The sequence below is a fragment of the Lates calcarifer genome, unplaced genomic scaffold (assembly GCF_001640805.2).
Source record: "Lates calcarifer isolate ASB-BC8 unplaced genomic scaffold, TLL_Latcal_v3 _unitig_187_quiver_1597, whole genome shotgun sequence".
Lineage (NCBI taxonomy): Eukaryota > Metazoa > Chordata > Actinopteri > Centropomidae > Lates > Lates calcarifer.
The window spans coordinates 8,556-27,724 of record NW_026115816.1 but is presented as its reverse complement, the minus strand read 5'-3'; the positions used below and the strand labels follow the sequence as shown (position 1 = coordinate 27,724).

Here is a 19,169-nt window from a genome sequence, read left to right as displayed (position 1 = left end):
AATCTGTATGCTTTACCCTGCTGGTATGCTGAAAAGAGGTGCAGGAAAGGAATGCTAATACCCCCAAAGCCAGAACTATGTGGTAAAGGTTGAGCAAATGGTTCTTAGGTTCTTAGATAGGAGTTGTCGCTAGCTTAATAACAACAAAATAATAAAAAATAATTTCAAAATGACTGACAAAGAGGCAAATGTGGCCAATTGTTCCCTACTATCTGTATGCTCTGTTTTTTTCTCCTCTCTTGCCTCCATGTTGGGCTGCATCCCTTTACTAATTATTGCGCCCTACAACACAGATTGCCACTCACCTGTCTAGTATTCAGTGTGATTTCTCTAAGCTATTTCCTCTTTCTTCCATTTCCTTCCCATGCAATTCTTTGCAAATTTGATACACAATTAAAGTTGATGGGAAAAATATCCTTTTGCAAGAATTCAGAATGTGACTGGGACATCACTATAGGTTACATTATTGCGCAGACATTCAGTGGGAGATCAGGAGGAGGTGAACAGAAAGCAGTAGCCTTCCACTGGAGGAAGTCAGGAAACTTCACAGGATAAGATATTGCACAAAATACTACCCTGATGTTTTATCATCCCTCCTTGATGGATCTCTGTATGAGCAGTTGGAATGGTATTTAAAACAACTTGACACTGCTCCACAAATAAGCAAAACAACAGTTTTTGCTGCCAATTCTGCACTTTGAGAGGGACTGGAGGAGATGGCACAGCCAGCACGCAGTGTCAAGACCAGACTTGAATGCCTCGTGCGTCTGGGCGGCTCTACAGAGATATGAACTCAGTCACTGACATCATTTGCTGCCTTTTGTACTGAAATGAATTGAAGAGCTAAATCACACAGCTGGCATTCCTCCTTGGCGTGACTCCTTCAGCACGCACCCTTCCTATCATGACTTACAGTCCTTCAAGGCAATTAGCAGATACACCGTATTGGCTTGGGCTTTTGGCCCCGCACAGACACGTAGAATTTGATCGGTGACAGGTTGCATTGTGTTGCAGAATTTCAAAACATAAAGGGGACTGTAAGAAGGATGTTCAAAATTAGGAATTATATGAGTTGCCCTTTTACGTTGGTGGTGCTGGATAGTCACTGTCATACAGCTTAACATCAGCATCCTCTGAGAGCTCACCTCGTAGCTGGATTTTCCAACAGACTGTATTCTGAAATAAGATCAAACTGTTGATCCTTGTGGGTTGTTGGAGTTGCAACACGTACCCTGTTTCAGCAGAGTAGGCTAAAGAGTACAGAATCTAAGAACATGAGCAAAATATAAAAAGCAATAGATACAGTAAACAGAAAGCGATTAGACAATAAAATCAGTCAAGTGAGACCAACCTGTGATGGCTGCTAACGTGTCATTTCAGTGACTCTCAAGGTGTTAATGAGGTTACATGCTTGGAACTCTCTACCAGTACACAACCAGCATTTTCAGCGCTCTATATGTGGGCATGGGAGAGAAATGGCTATCACTGCAGAACACACTAATGTAGGAATATCAGTAGTGTGCCTACAATATAACATTCAAAACTAATGATGTTTATGTTGCTGAGGCTTTGGAGCGTTACTGTGGGAAAGCTAATTTCATCAAAATAATAATGGGAAAAAAAATGGCTTGAAGGTTCCTGTGGCAAAAATGTTACGTGAGCAAATTATTGGGAACTAATTATCAACATTTGAACATTTGTTCTTATCACTTCCTGTCTCTGTGGTAAAGCAGATATACAATTAATTCATAAAATAATGTGACATCTAATTGAGTCTGTAAAATGCTCTTCTTTAAAGTTCTACAGTATGCTGCTCAGGGCTGCGGTGATAGATTACTCTAGAACTAAGGTCCCTAAGAATCCTTGATTCTGATTGGCTGGTATCTTCCTACAATAGGCCTGCAACCACACACCTCTGAAACTAACAATGGACTGAATGACTATGTGTAATATGAGAGGGGTTGTTCGTAATGAGAAATCCACAGGGAATTATCATGTATCTCTGCAGTTCTGTTCAGCTCTATGGAGAGTTTTAGCATCTTTGAGCTTACTGTTTCACTTCACTGTTTTAGTTCAGTCTCACTGCTGTCAACAACCTTGTTGCTGCAGAAACAGGCAGCTGTTTTCAGAAAACACACTCTAAAACCCACTGTTAGCAATGAGCCAGCTGCTAAAGAGCCAGATTGCTGACCATAACTGCTGTATGTGTAACTGGGCAATGCTCTCCATACTAACATAATGGTAATATGTCACTGTAGTGTTTACATGCACACTTTTTTTTTTTTATCTGATCCACTGATCTGCTCTGGAGCAGTTTACTCATATCCTGGATACGTGAACAGGTTACTGTGGTGATCAAACCGAGTTAAAAGTGATACATCTGAGGCCCCTAAAGCCAGGATTATCTGGTTAACACTTAATCTTGGAATGGGTACAGCCACAATTCTACAAACAGCTTATCTGGATAGATCAATAGTCAAATGACAAAAAGTGCAGCTTTCACAAGGATCACTTTCCACTAACAAATCAACCCAAGTTACTCCAGTGACCCCATTTATAATCATACCTCCTTAGATTTCCTCTCACCTACACACTGAATATCTATGGTCTACTTTTTAAACATAAATATCATAAGGTACCACCAGACTTTCTAGCGGTACCTTAAATTGTCCTAAAAAGTGGCACTAAAAAAACATGTTGCTCCCTCTGAAAATTAAGATAGTTCACGATTTTAGATAGTGCTAATTAAAAGCTAATTAATTACCCCTGATATCTCCACTTGCCTTATTATTATCTTCATTCAGATATTTTGCCAATTTCTAGGCATGCAATCATGCAGTATGCTGTAACCTTGTTCTTGGTGATGACAGCTCAACACAGGTCGATAATATAAAATGAGTTATAATTTTGTTTTCCATTGGGATTATTTATTTATTTCTTGGCATAAATTAAAGAAAACATTTTACACTTCTGTGGAATATCCAGAGTAACTGGGGCACTTTTTATGGAAAGACATGCTGCTGCTGTGTTAATTTCTTTCAAAATGCAATGTTTTTAAATGTTTTACAAAGAAAATTCGATTTACCGCTACTGCCTTGTGTTGGCAGCAGAGAAGTTAGAGATTGTATCTCAAAACGTCAGCAAATAAAGCCAAAACTATCAGCGCTGCCCCTGAAGACCTAAAGCGTTTTTACATTCTGGGTTGCTTCGTCTACTTTTCACACCAGGCGGCATGTTCTATTGTTACTTTATCGTGCTTGATGTTCCAAAACATTAACAGAGTTGTTTTTTGTTTTTTTGATGACAGGTAAAAGACTCGTAAACGTTAATTGTTTTAGCTTCATCAAATCAGCATTTTCAGATGAAAAACAAACTCACAAAAACCAACTGTGATGCCATGAACACCATGGATGCACTGAGAGAGGGAAAGAACACACACACACCAACACACACACATACACACACACACACACTCCAGGGTGTTCCCCATTTATAAAATGTGAATGTTTATTAAATGTTGACAAGAACATTAAAACACATTATCAAGATTCAGCAAAACAATCTATAGTACTTCACCAAAAATAAAAGAAAAAGAAAACAGAGTTAGTTCTGCGCTGGAACTGAAGGAATGGGAGGACTGAGGGCAGGGGAGAGGAGAGCGGGGGACAGGAGCGGGGCAAAAAGCAGAGCAATAAAGAGGCTGGGAGATCAGAGCTGGGTGAGAGAAGAGGGGAGAATATAGGAGGGATGGAGTGAGGAAGAATCGGCAGCAGAGGCTAAGGCAATTAAGGAGGTACACAGTAAGAAAGATAGAAGGTTTGGGGGCCTGGGGGATCGATCAGGAGGGTGCCGATGCACTGTAATGAGCAGGATAACTGCGAATGATTAGAGCCTCTGATTTCACTCTTTTATCATCTCTTCCGTTGGAGACTTAGCAAGCTGCAGCAGAGAGCGTGTCTTTAAAGGCATTCACTCAACAAAAACACAGAAAGGGGTATGGCAAATAATACTCGTCTCTACATTTAAATAACAAGGGGCAACATAGCATCAACATATACAAGTGAGCACAATGTTGTGTCGAGGTGAATAAAGATTTTGGGAGTGGGTTCTTGGGGGGTTTTTAGGGTACGAGCGCAGTTCAACACAGTACCAGAAGTTGGTGTCCACTCTAATGGGTTCACAATCACAATAAGTAATAGTTCATTATAATTATGTAAATCTCTCTGTTATCAACACAAATAGCAGGGGAGGCGAGTTGTACATAAGCATCACATTACTTCAAAATTCCACAGAGAGACACACTCAGCCTCCCGCTCTCTTGTCTGGCTCATGCACATGGGCATGTACAAACCAAAGCATGTGCATATTATGTGTACACACAGAGACACTGTAGACGCACACATGTGCACACGCACTCACACACACACACACACACACATACACCCATACATGCTCTGTTTAGTACAGAGACACAAACACACATTTGCATACATTCTCATACACAGCCAACCTCCTTCTCTTTAAGTGGCGTCATACATTTCCAACTCATTTTATCTCTGTTATATCCTCTGACATTATTATACCTCATACTCTGTGCCATACTAACATCAGCTAGTATTTGTAACATGTATCTGTGCTTTGTTGAACAAAAGTGGCAGGAGTCCACCAAGACTCGACATATAGCGCTATATACACAGCTGAGGTGCCGCGGAAACACACATACACACACAGCCATGGGAGATCCTTCCAAGCACCGGTGCTGACAGAGAAACTCGCATCTGTTCCAGTGTCAGAGGTATTCAGTGCAACATTGCTCAGTGCTACACGTTCACTCACTGTCAGCTGGGGCGACACCCTTCAGCACACATTCAAAACTGTCTCCCAGTGCCACAGGACTTTTCCAAAAGCCAAGATGTCAGAAAGATCGCGTATGTCCAGCAAGGCAGCTAATGTGCCAAGAGGTTCCAAATCTCTGCCATATTGTGCCTCCATAAAAGGATTTATATTTGTGCTGCAGATTAGAACGGGCATGTGCTTGAGGGATAATCACATTCCTCCTGTTCATTTGTATTTGACTTTCAGAGTGGCGTGTGGGGGGGTGGGCCACTCCCACCTATTGTCCAGGTAGAGGAAGGGAAAAAGTTCTGTAAATACATCTCATTTCACTTCTTTATATATTTTTTTAACCAGTGGGTTTTGTTAAGTCCATGTGCTTCAGTTCTCTTTGTGTTTTAGCATAGTAAGAAAACAGATTCACATGCTCTAAAAGTCATACACACTATACAATAAAATCTACAGATATTTTTTTTAAAGCTTTTAGTACATCCAAAGAAACTCGATGAAACTGCAAAAAGTTGTATCACCGATTTTAAAAAAAATTATTTTCCGCCCACACCTTGCTTTTGTGTTTTTTTCTTCAGAACATTTTTTCTTTTGCTTTCATTCTTTTTTTTGTTTGCTTGAGGCAATTTTGTTTTTGCCATAACACTTTCCTACTAAAAAGGAAAAAGAAAAAAAAAAAAAAGACAGTGATTGAGAGCGTCAAATCTTATTTTACAACAATTTACTCACTGTTTGTGTGACAAGTGAAACTGTGTCACACAAACAAATGCCATAATGATCACCTGGAAAATAGAAATTACAGGACAGAGGACAAACCATAAGGTGGGGGGTGGGGTGGGAAAAATGCAGTATTTTCACAACAAGTCAGAGAAAAGAAGATCAATGGGGCAAATGTGAGACAGTCTTTTGATTTGCCACTCATTCTGTGGTCCCATATGTCGTCTTCAAATTGTTGTCAGTATGTTTTCCTTCTTGTTACATGTACATACATTAGAGGCTTTGTTGTTTCATATTAACTGCTGAGATGGAGAGAGTGAAGGCATGCCAGTCATGCATCATGTTTAGCCTGTTGGTGCTAAACATTGTAGTCGATCGGGACGCTCTACTGAACTCATGACAGGAAACTGATAGTGTTAGAAAACTCTGTCTGTCTGTCTGTCTCTCTCTGTCGTAGACTCTCTCTCTCTCTCTCTCTCTCTCTCTCTCTCTCTCTCACAGACACACACATAGACACGCATACACACACTCATACTCATAAAAAGTGCTGGGTTACCATCTGCGAGTGCTGCATCAGTTGGCCAGTACTCAGCTGGCAGGCAGATCAGACAAAGTGCCCAATATGCTCCCTAATGGCCCAAGTCAGATGAATGAGATCCTCCATTGTCTCTTTCTTTTTCTCATTTCTCTTTTTCATCCGCACCTCTTCTTCTTCCACTTCCTTACTATCCTGTGATTCCCCCCCGCGACTAATTTAACCCTTGTCAAATTGTTTCCTCATTCTCTCTGTCTCCGTCTCCCTTTCATTATCTGAGGCCACTACCCTGCTGGGTGTTATTCATACAGATCAAGGATGTAAATGTGACACAGTCTACCACTGCGCTGTCCCTTCTCACTGGTGAAACGCTAGACTTCTTTTGCAGAAGGGAGAAAAAAAGGAGAATTTATATCTCCTGTGAGGGGTTTGTCTTTTTCTATCATATTTGGAGCAACCCTCTCTATTCACAGATTATATAGTAAAGGGCAGTGAGACTGAACCACAGTCTAAGTGCCATGTCAGCACAGATGGGAGGTCAGAGTTACATGCCAGGAGGAAATCACTGGTGTGTGATTCTGCAGGGGACGGCTGGACCACCATGTCAGACTGAGTAAAGCTAGCGCAGTGGACTGTGGGCTCAGGGCTCTCGTATGCTATTTTTGTGAACTGGATGATCAAAAATATGGGCATCACGGATACATTATTTTTTTAAAAAAGGGACCAGGGGAAGGATTATGGCAGCCAGCATGACTAGTAGCTGAGTGATGGAGGAAGAGGCGCAAAAAGGAAGAGAAACATCAGGAGGAAAACAGCAGAGTCAACTAAACTCAAAGAGGTATGTTTTAGTGAATAAACAATATCAAGACAAGTAATTCTGCCTAGCTGTCAGAAATTGTGGTTTGTAATGTTTGAAAAATTTCTTCTTTTTTTTCCTTCTCTTTTGTCAGTTTCATTTATTCTCAGGGTCGCGGGTGGGCCGTATCTTCATCTCCGAGAACTTGAGTGAGTACTGCCATCCAGTCCAGGAGGACCACTCGATGCCATCGGCATAGGAGGTGTGCTGACCGCGCAGGTACTGGCCATTAAGGTTGGAGGTGTGGCAGTTGCGGTACCACCAGGCACCATGGTAGAAGGAGGCGCAGTTATTCTCAGAGTGGTCGTTATCCCTGTCTTTGGTGGTGAACTTCATCCCATTGTGTTTCAGTAGAGAGTCACCTATGGTGGAAACAAAAAAAATGATGTACAGCAAAAAAAATTTGAATGCATCAGAAAATATATAAAAAGTTAGTCAAGATAAAGAATAACAAAGAACAGTTTACTTACTCTGAAGACTTAAGTTCAATTGCTGCCTTAAAAATGCATGGAAACGTAACTTGAAATAGCAGTTGGTATGAATATAGTTGAAGTTATCTTAACTTGAAATTATGAGTTGAAATAGTGTGGAATTATATGTTTGTTTGACAAGATAAAGCAAGTTTCAAGTTTACATAACAAATGACCATTAGTTAAAAAAACTCATATATCATCATTTTGAGTTGAAACAAAGCTTATCTTCAAGGTGAGTTTACTCGCATTTTTAAGGCAACAATTGAACTTCAGTTTTTAAGTTGAACCACATTTATTTTTCAGTATAAATGTAGGTTTATTAAAATGGCTTGTTAGCATGTTGGCATTAGATGGAAGAAACAAGGTTTAACAAAGTACATTTTTTTAAGCAACAGCTTTTGCTGCTTATACCAGAAACCAGTAATTAGACACAAGTGATTAATTTTAAAATGGCATAGGACTTTTCAATTAATGATTTCTATAAACAGAGGAAGAATGTGGGAAATAAATAAAGCTCCACAGTTCTCCAGAGTATTGTGTCTCATTATCTAAAGCAGGAGGTCAGACGGCTTTGTAGCCAATTTATCAAAGGTTCTGTGGTGACCTTTTCATCTTCCTCATCTTAATAGCACATCCCCGATGATTTCATCAGGATGTCTGTCAGTGAATGGACAGAAATGTTAAAAGAGGAGAGAAAAGACATACTTTATGGACTATTACATACGGTTTCATTCTGTCCAGGTATTTTTGTAACCGGTAAAGATACAGTCTAAGTACATAATAGTCAATCAGGGGCCACTCATTCCTGGAACCTGTGATTGTGAATATGACAGTGATGTAGGACCCCTGCAGTAATGCCGCATAGACAAGTTGCATCACCTAAGTGCCCTTAATCATGGTCTGCATGGTTAAGACTGATTTGCACAATCACACAGCAGGACTGAAAAGATCTACTCACTAAATAAAGATTTCTCACTAGCAATTTCTCTACATCGATAACTGCTTTGCAAGCCGCTGCTCTAAGAGGCCTCCAAGTAAAATGAAAGAAACATCTTTACAGATACTGTGGTAGATGTAAAATTTTCAGCAAATGGACATTCAGAGAGCTCATAATGTTCAATAAAATCCCCTTCACTCTCTGTCCCTTTCTTTCTTTCTGAAGCAGGCTTCATACTGTGACCAGAAGTGGATAGAAGGATAAAGCTGAGAGCAGAATGAAAGACGGCTCACCAGCCATCAGGTGATGGCTAACAGCTCGTCAGGGCATCAAACAGCCCTTAATTGCCCAGGATGTGGCCGCCCAGCTCCTTACCCTCTCACTCTGTTCTACTCTGCTCTCCATTTGGCATTACCATGGTAACCAGTCAGCGGGAAAAATAATCTGACAGGCATGTCTGATATTTGTGTTGTGTGCTGCCCGACATTAGGACAAAAGAGATAGTGGGGGTAAAAAAAAAAAAAAAAATGGAGAAAAAGAAACAGCTCAATGGTGTTGTCCAGAGGATGTAGGAAAGAGGTAAGTGGAGGAAAAAACAAAATGAAACACTTAAAGGCTCATTTGCAAGGCACTGGATGTCACCTTGGTGGCTGGGGGGCTGGCAGCCTCCTCTGATGCCCATTAAGATCCAGCTGCTCCCAGCCCAAATGAGCACCTGTCAGCTGATCGGAGAGCAGCCGCAGCACAGCGAAGTACTACTAATAATAATAACAGTAGCACTGCCTTCAGGGAAGCTGAGGTGAGAGCATGAGCATCCTGAGCGAGTCTGAGTACCCTTAATTTGACTGGATTCAAATGTCTAACAAGCACAAATTCAAGGTCAGGTCATGCTGAGGACAGGCCAGGAGCACTATTACAGGACTTTTTTAGCAGACACCGTATCAGGGTAGAAAGCTGCTAACACACACACACACACACACACACACGCATACTGGTTTCCATCTTGTATGGGGACCACATTTCTGATCATCACTTGTGGGGACCACCATTTCTAGAGGTTGTAGAGGGCTGAAAAAAATCAGGTAAACCAATCACAGCCTTGTTAGCTCATACACGCGTTCAAACACCTGAAATGATGAAGTAATGGTTGGAGCGTGTTCAGTGGGGACCTCTGAAAAATCCAGTGAACATTATTGATGGGGACCTCATTAACATATTATTTGCATAATTCACACAAATTCCCATGTGTTTAGTGGGGACCTCATAATAACAATATGCCTATTACTAATGACAAAATGACACATGATATGCATCTCTTATTAAATAATAAATAATTAATAATATTGCATTTGTTGAAAGAAAAGTTTAATCTGCAAATTTGTAGAAAAAATACAGGTGTAGTAAATCAATATCAAATTTTGAAATTTAGCTCAGCTTACTTCCTCATAGTTTATGTAAAGACATAGTATGAGGCCAGAAAATGGTGCTACTGATACAAAGCATAGTGCTGTTTGCTGTGCATGTAGTCAACTGCACAACACAGCAGAAATAGGATAATACATATTAAAAAAATAAAAATGGAAGGCAACTTTTACATGCCTGTAGGCCGTAATGTGGTTATAAATGAAGAATTTCAGTTTCTGCTGCTCCCAGTTCAGCCCATAAATACTTCTCACAGTCAGTTGACGCTGGTACAAGATGTGATGAATCGATTCATGCGCCTTTCCATCATCTGCACATCTGTTTGCTGCCAGGATGTTTTCTTCATCTGGGTGGCCTAACCTTAAAGATAAAAAATAAAAATTCAAGATTTTCATGAAGATATATAATTTACAGTTACTACAGAATGTTGACAATACAGAGTTAATGTATCATTTGTTAATCAATAGTATAGAATTGCCTTGTAAGTATATTTGAACTACATCATTTAACTAATGAATCATTTCCACTAATGAATCAGCATTTTTTGAACTTTTTTTTCTGTTGACTCCTGATACTGATGTTACTGACAAAAATCTGTCATGGAGTTAGAGCAGATTTGATTTAAGTACACTGTGAATTATGTTCTAGTTAGCTATATCAATGTATCTTAATTGAGAACTTACTATGACACTTTTAGTCTGTCTCAGTGGGATGACACTCTACGTTTTGCTTTGAAATTCTGTCACAATCTGTTCACAAGAGCAACAGTATAAACAACATTTTACATTATTATAGTATTTGCTATTTAGAAATAAGATTAAAAGCTCAAAGATGTGATACATGCCATCTTAAATAAAGCAGATTTTGTGTGGACATTTAACGCAGTTTGCCAAGAAAAAAAATCTTTGAGAAGGTTAAATTCTGCCCTAAATATGCCACTCCTACTAACCTTCTACATGCATTACATTAAACTGTTAAATGTACTAATTAACATGACTCCTGCCCAGCCAGTACCTGTCAGAATAAAACAGGCTTTATGGGGACCATTCACACACAGTGTTACAGTTACTTGTGGGGACCAGTTTTGGCCACGTTTTCACACAGTTTCTACTCAGATGCTGACTGAATGTGTGTTGTGGGGACACCGTAAGTGTCCAAAACAAAGTAATAATTAGCTAAGAAAAAAAAATCATATGAAGATTAAATTCTGCCCTAAACATGCCACTACCACTAACCTTCTACATGCATTACTTTAAGCTGTTAAATGTATTGATTAAGATCATTCCTGCCCAGCCAATATGTGTTTGAATAAAACAGGCTTTGTGGGGACCTTTCACACACAGTGTTACAGTTACTTGTGGGGACCAGTTTTGGCCATGTTTTCACACAGTTTCTACTCAGACGCTGACTGAATATGTGTTGTGGGGACACCGTAAGTGTCCAAAACAAAGTAATAATTAGCTAAGAAAAAAGATTCCTGTGAAGGTAAAATTCTGCCCTAAACATGCCACTACCACTAACCTTCTATATGCAGTTCATTAAACTGTCTGGTATATTGATTCACACTAGATTATCATCACAATACACTTAATTTCCAGTGTAAACTGCCTAAAAAAGCAAAAATATTAAAAGAAAGAATAACAAAATAACAAAGACAGACTGTAGAAGTAAACCTTAAGTGATGAACATGAATGTACCTGTTGAGGAGAGTTGTTTGGACCTGTAGCATCATCTCTCTGAGTCTTTGGCATAGTGAAGGATGGAAATCAACCACTGCTATGGAATCAGCTGCAGTGCTGGTTGTCTGTAAATACATATTTTATGACATAATTTTAGAAAATAAAACCACAAGGCACAAATGGTCACTTGGATGTAAAGACTGCATAACATGCAAATAGATTGACCACCTGTTCAGACAAAATCTCTGAGATACATGCCATCATAAAACACACTTGGAAGAAAAAAATAATCAAATCCATACTGAAATATTTCTTCTCGCCCAGCCATGCTCTATCTGCATTCACACACTTTGAATAAAACAGGCTTTGTGGGGACCTTTCACACACAGTGTTACAGTTACTTGTGGGGACCAGTTTTGGCCATGTTTTCACACAGTTTCTAGTCAGACGCTGACTGAATGTGTGTTGTGGGGACACCGTAATTGTCCAAAACAAAGTAATAATTAGCTAAGAAAAAAAAATCATATGAAGGTTAAATTCTACCCTAAACATGCCACTACCACTAACCTTCTACATGCATTACTTTAAGCTGTTAAATGTATTGATTAAGATCATTCCTGCCCAGCCAATATGTGTTTGAATAAAACAGGCTTTGTGGGGACCTTTCACACACAGTGTTACAGTTACTTGTGGGGACCAGTTTTGGCCATGTTTTCACACAGTTTCTAGTCAGACGCTGACTGAATGTGTGTTGTGGGGACACCGTAAGTGTCCAAAACAAAGTAATAATAAGCTAAGAAAAAAGATTCTTGTGAAGGTCAAATTCTGCCCTAAACATGCCACTACCACTAACCTTCTATATGCAGTTCATTAAACTGTCTGGTATATTGATTCACACTAGATTATCATCACAATACACTTAATTTCCAGTGTAAACTGCCTAAAAAAGCAAAAATATTAAAAGAAAGAATAATAAAATAACAAAGACAGACTGTAGAAGTAAACCTTAAGTGATGAACATGAATGTACCTGTTGAGGAGAGTTGTTTGGACCTGTAGCATCATCCTTCTGAGTCTTTGGCATAGTGAAGGATGGAAATCAACCACTGCTATGGAATCAGCTGCAGTGCTGGTTGTCTGTAAATACATATTTTATGACATAATTTTAGAAAATAAAACCACAAGGCACAAATGGTCACTTGGATGTAAAGACTGCATAACATGCAAATAGATTGACCACCTGTTCAGACAAAATCTCTGAGATACATGCCGTCATAAAACACACTTGCAAGAAAAAAATAATCGAATCCATACTGAAATATTTCTTCTCGCCCAGCCATGCTCTATCTGCATTCACACACTTTGAATAAAACAGGCTTTGTGGGGACCTTTCACACACAGTGTTACAGTTACTTGTGGGGACCAGTTTTGGCCAAGAAAAAAAAAATCAAATCCATACTGAAATATTTCTTCTCGCCCAGCCATGCTCTATCTGCATTCACACACTTTGAATAAAACAGGCTTTGTGGGGACCTTTCACACACAGTGTTACAGTTACTTGTGGGGACCAGTTTTGGCCATGTTTTCACACAGTTTCTACTCAGACGCTGACTGAATGTGTGTTGTGGGGACACCGTAAGTGCCCAAAACAAAGTAATAATTAGCTAAGAAAAAAAAATCATATGAAGGTTAAATTCTACCCTAAACATGCCACTACCACTAACCTTCTACATGCATTACTTTAAGCTGTTAAATGTATTGATTAAGATCATTCCTGCCCAGCCAATATGTGTTTGAATAAAACAGGCTTTGTGGGGACCTTTCACACACAGTGTTACAGTTACTTGTGGGGACCAGTTTTGGCCATGTTTTCACACAGTTTCTAGTCAGACGCTGACTGAATGTGTGTTGTGGGGACACCGTAAGTGTCCAAAACAAAGTAATAATAAGCTAAGGAAAAAGATTCCTGTGAAGGTCAAATTCTGCCCTAAACATGCCACTACCACTAACCTTCTATATGCAGTTCATTAAACTGTCTGGTATATTGATTCACACTAGATTATCATCACAATACACTTAATTTCCAGTGTAAACTGCCTAAAAAAGCAAAAATATTAAAAGAAAGAATAACAAAATAACAAAGACAGACTGTAGAAGTAAACCTTAAGTGATGAACATGAATGTACCTGTTGAGGAGAGTTGTTTGGACCTGTAGCATCATCTCTCTGAGTCTTCGGCATAGTGAAGGATGGAAATCAACCACTGCTATGGAATCAGCTGCAGTGCTGGTTGTCTGTAAATACATATTTTATGACATAATTTTAGAAAATAAAACCACAAGACACAAATGGTCACTTGGATGTAAAGACTGCAGATGTGCAGAATCATATTTCCAGGGAGAATTTAAGTACTTTTTGAACCTAACTTACTGCATCAGACAACTTCGCCTTACAAATCCTTAATTAATTCAACGAGATTACGCTGAAAACCTTAATCCCTGTTTTAGGTAGCTTAGGTAGATAACTAGATATCTAGTTAGTGTACTTTCAGACACAGTAAACATGATGTTTGGCCAGCATCCAATAACATTCAAGTAGTGTGGTGCATACATTTACTCATAACATATAAAAATTGTGTTGGGTTTCATTTGATATATCTCACAGAGTCACAGACACTTACTGAACAATTTTAAGCACCTCACAGCCCACTGCATTATGTTTTCAGCCTTGAAAACATAATGGGCTTTGATGGGGATGTAGAACAAAGTTAGCATTGTTAATGTTAAGGGTGCTTCCTGCACAGTTTCAAATTAAAAGCTTCACAACGGAAGTCTCAGAGAAATGGCATTTAATATTTTTGTGTAAAAGCACTTTGGTCAAAGCTTGTTGTTTTTTCTAGCTACCTTATAAATTCACTTTTACCTAACATCAGTACAAATATTGATCCTAAATTCATAGGGAAACAAAAATCACATTTACATTTATAAAAGCTAGAATTTCACCATATAAGCCTATCATCCGAGATTGAACAATTTAGCTAAAGATCTAACTGTATCTTTTTAGTGTGCATTAATTTATTCACACCAAAATGCATGCAACTAATTGGAAAAACATAGTAAAACATTTCAGAATCACAATCAGAAACAGAATCAGATAAAGTAACATTTAAAGTCTACACACGGCCTCTCTAGCTAGTGCTAGCGCTAGCGCTAGCTAGCTATTCTGCTAACCAATGAAAGCTAATCAACTTAATTTGATAGTTGAATAGTGGTTATTCTGGTTTGTCATACAAATGTGCTTACCTTGTGTTTCACTTTTGCTCCTTTGCAAAAATTCCAAGGTCATAAGCTGGTATATCTTCTGTAAATAATCCATCTCTTCATCCACCGTGTGGATTGCAGCCTGTAACATGCTGGTAAAATCCTTCCTTATGGGGACAAGGAAGTGGGCAGTGCCCAGCCATATTTGGAATAAGTGTGTGTGTGGAGCAGCAAGTGCACTACCAGTCCCAAACTACGAGGGGCGAAAGTGAGCACTCCACACACACACACACTGACTGAAAAACATGTGTGATGGGCCAATGCTAAAAATCACACAGGCACCTTCAGAATAGCTCCTGCACTCATTTAATAGGGCTTCCTTCATGGGGACCTGATTTTTTGTCCCCACACCGTCAGAGGTCCCCATGACGTGACTGTGTAAACAGATTTTTGTCCCCACAACGTGATGATTACCAGAACACACACACACACACACACATCACGTTGTTTCCTCCCCTCTGGTTTCCTTTCTTTACTCTATCTGCCTCCCTTGTCCCTTAGATCCCTCTATTCTCATTTTTATTTACCTCTTCCTCTCCTCTGTTACTCTTCTTCTCTCACACCTGTCCCCTTCATTCCTCCATCCTAGTTTCTTCCAGCCCTCCCTTCTCCTCCCCTGCTCCATATCTCATATCTGTCCCCATTCTCTCTGCGTTCTCAGAGCAGAGCTCCCCAAAGGTTCTTTAAATTGCTTCTTCATTTCAACGGTAGGTTTTTGTTTACGCTGCAGGTCAAGCAGTGCAATTAATTGGCAGTAATTTAATCAAGGTGACAGGTATAGCTGGCTTGGATCTGATGGCTGGGGAACAGGGACACAGACAATAGCAGTCTTTGTCTCTGCGCAACTGTCTACATGGTTTAACAAGTGGACGCAGCTACTGCACTGTAAAAATAACATACTATTATTTTACTAGACGGCAGCATGTGGAGAAAGTTTGCCCCACCGCTGTGACTTATTCGCATTCGCAATTAGGTTATATAAAAATGTATTATAGCAGAAATAGCATATAGTAATCAGAGTATAAGCACAGATTTTTTTGCAAGCCAAGTCTAATTAGTTCACTGATTGTACATACCTGCATTGCCAGAATAGTCTCCCACAGTCAAAGGGTATCCATCATCATCAGGGTCCACTGAGAAGAGGCCCACTCCAAAGGTACCATATTGGGCGTGTGCAGTGCTATTTTCAAAGTCTTCCAAGTCGATACGTAGCTCATAGTTCCCCTGGATGGACAGGGCATGGATCTGCTTCAGCCCTGCAGGGAAAAAAAAGAGCGAGACACAGACCAAAACAATCCATTACAAAGTACTACCAATTGTTCTCAGCAAACAATATAAGGCTATTTCAGAAGGCTCTCAACACCGTACATTTTCTGGAAATAAGATGTAATATGGTTTTTGTCCCATTTAGAGTCTCCCCTTGCATGTGTAGGGTTTCTTTCCATAACGTGATTAGAGTTTCAAAAGTGTACAGAACGTCTAGTGCTCGCACCACTGTTTGCAGTGAGGGTGGAGAGACCAGCTGAAAACACTGAATCAATATATGTGGTTTTAAATGAAGTAATGACACAAATGATTAAGGTTCCTTTCCCACTGACATCCAGCTGCAAATTTATAATTGGAGCATTTCTATTTACTTCCCACTGCTAAACATGTAATAACCATCCTGGGTATCAACTCATGTTCAGTGTGCTTGAAATATATGGTTTTAGCTACGTTTGGCAGAGAGAACCAAATTCTGGTTAATCAAATAGAATAACAAAGTTCCATTGTCTGCCATGATGGTTATAGGGAATTTGTTTGTAATTGTGTTCAACTTTCTATGATAGGTTGGAGTGTCCTGGACAAAGGAGTCGCAGTAGAATTGAGGCTGACCATGCACATGGTGAGAGTAAGTATTTGTAAAAAATCACAAGGCTATCTGCTTTGTTGTTAGATTAAAAACATTTTTAAAGAAATGAAAAAAAATAAAATAAATAATTGGCAGGCCTTTAGTCTTATCCAGGAGAAACTACATTGTGAAACAAACTATTCTCATTCTTCCAAATGAGAAGGTATTTATACCCTGTACAAAACATGTTGAGATTAATCCCCCTTGCTGTCTCTGAACATCAAAGGCAGTGACCTGATGTGAAGCAAAAGTTATCGTTTTAATACTGAAGAAAGAAATTCAAAATGGAACAGCAAGGTCAACTACACCTGTGGCCTCCTGATAATGAGAACATATACAGAATTTGAAAGTCTGCCCTCAAACTACTCTTTCCCTTGCTGCAATACTAGTGTGATAATTTCAGTTCCCTTCAGGTCAGCTAAGGAGAAAGAAAAAAAACTGCTGTACTCATAGGGTATGTTTACTAAACCAGTGGGGTAACGGTGGAGGAGAATTTACTACCAAAAAAAAAAAAAAAAAAAAGTGTAATATGTGGTTGGAGTCATCAGTGCAACCTCTCTATACCAGGAATAGCCACATGCATATGCTTGTACCAAAGTGGTTATGCAGGTAAAACTGATTTGGTTTATTAAAAAAAAAAAATGTGTTCAGTTACTCATCTATAAATCCCAATTAACTCTTGATTTTTTGCAAATGATTAAGTGCTGCATCCCAACTCATTAATGGCTACAATTAGATTGGAATTGGAAGAAACACTCTTGATTAAACCTCATTTGCATGTCAGTCATTACTATATCCTACATGCATTTTTTTTTAGGAAAAAAAAATCATGTTTTTTATAAATCCTTGATTGTTTGTTTCTGCTTGGAGTCATTACTGATGATTACTTAATGATAAAGACGTGCAGTCCACAGCCATCTCTCTCAGCTTCGTAAGATTCAAGCTTGCCATTGCTTCACTGGATGCCCCAAATCAATTTTTTAATTTTTGCTCAATGCTTTAGAGAGAGTGTGTTAAGACAGAAAGCGCCTGAGGGAAAAACAGTTTCCATCCCTTCTTCCTTGCCCCCTCCTGCTCTATGTTTGCCCCCGCTGTGATGGAGTGATGGCGCTTCCCAGGGCAACTATTCCTCTTCTGATTTGATCAAAGGTACGAGAGGAATAGTGTGTCAGGCGGAGAGGAGCAGGAGGAACTCAACCTGGGTCCCTTCAACACAAGACAAACAAAAGTGAACTCAGTGTTCAGACTCCGTTAAACCAGCCTTGCTCCATGCTTACAAGTGCACTCTATACATTGGCAGGGTTTGTTTGGGGGACAAAAAAACAAACAAAAAAAAAAGCATTTGAAAGCATGCACTGATGGAGAAGCCTCAAAAGCTTCCTGGTTAAGAACGAGGGTTGGATTTAAAGCATGTAAAGGAAGCTGTAGGCTGCAATTGCTGGCTGAAGGTTTGTTTTACTGTCTCTCCTGTAATGTGACTCAGAATCAGCACGACAGCAGCTGCACCACAGGAAGGAGGGTGTTTTTATGAACCCGAACATAGTGATTTTTACCTCCTACGGCAATCATCACCTTCACAAATGAAACTCATTCTCCTTTTTAAAGCTTACAAACCTCAAACTGACTTTGCCTAATTTGAATTCCGTCGTTGTCGAGAACTGCACTCTCAGAGCACCTCGTCTGAAGTTGAGGGCTAATTTGATGACAAACACAGCTGAAATAACCCATTATTATTCAGAGACAGAAGCTTGCAGTCTGGGCCCAAGCACTTAGTTTGGATTTAATCTAGCCCAATGGGAGGTTGATCCGGCTCTTTTCATTTTCACTGTGGATCAGCGAATTGAAGGTAGATTCAGTCAATCAATACACTTCAATACATTAATAGGCAGGTAACTTCATGCGTACTGTTTTCCATCTAATTCCATCTAAAAAACAAGAATACAAATACTCAACCACGGGGAACAGACACACACAAAGAAAACACACACACAAAATGCAACACATTTTCACACATATTCAGAGAAACAAAAATGGCTCACTTGCAGAAATAGTTTTTGTGACATAGCCCTCTGAGAAAAAGTATCAATCCACACAAACACCTAGGGAAAACTACCCTGGAGTGATTTGACAAACTTCAAAAGAAAGACTTAGGATATTTTCTCTTTCAGAAAAAAGAAAAGAAAAATATACCAGATGCAACACAACTCTATTTAAAGACTCTGTGGCTTCCAACTGTATTTACATAACTTTAATTCACTCCCTAATTAAACCCCCAGAGAATCTCAGCAAGACTCTAATTCAGAATAATTAAAGAGGAAGACAAGTGAAATAACAGCAGAGACTTCTTTGGTTAAAATCTAAATGCTCAGGTGTAACTCCCTGTTAATTAAATGCAATTGTTAGGTTATTTAAAATGGGTTCTAATACAAGTGAGAATTTTGAGGTGTTTTGCTTCAGTATTAATGTGCTGATTGCTCCATTGGGGAGATACTCTTCCCA

The 19,169-nt window shown here is 39.4% G+C and overlaps 1 protein-coding gene and 1 long non-coding RNA gene across 3 annotated transcripts; both read right to left on the bottom strand.

Annotated features, from left to right (window-relative positions):
* Positions 1-6,764: 6,764 nt before the first annotated feature.
* LOC108891129 (fibrinogen C domain-containing protein 1) lies at positions 6,765-16,035 on the bottom strand (the record flags this gene model as incomplete). The annotated part of the gene is made up of 2 exons (XM_018688275.2): positions 6,765-7,312; positions 15,856-16,035. Coding segments are annotated over 2 exons (446 nt in total), but the record flags the coding sequence as incomplete, so codon positions are not given.
* LOC108891130 (uncharacterized) lies at positions 9,709-15,169 on the bottom strand. Of its 2 annotated transcripts, XR_001962242.2 has the most exons (5): positions 14,762-15,169; positions 13,647-13,753; positions 12,491-12,597; positions 11,480-11,586; positions 9,709-10,142 (listed from the first exon to the last, which is right to left on the bottom strand). It is a non-coding gene; the product is annotated as an uncharacterized LOC108891130 (long non-coding RNA). The 2 variants fall into 2 exon arrangements; XR_007809871.1 differs by lacking the exon at positions 12,491-12,597 and having other exon boundaries at positions 14,762-15,159.
* Positions 16,036-19,169: the final 3,134 nt, after the last annotated feature.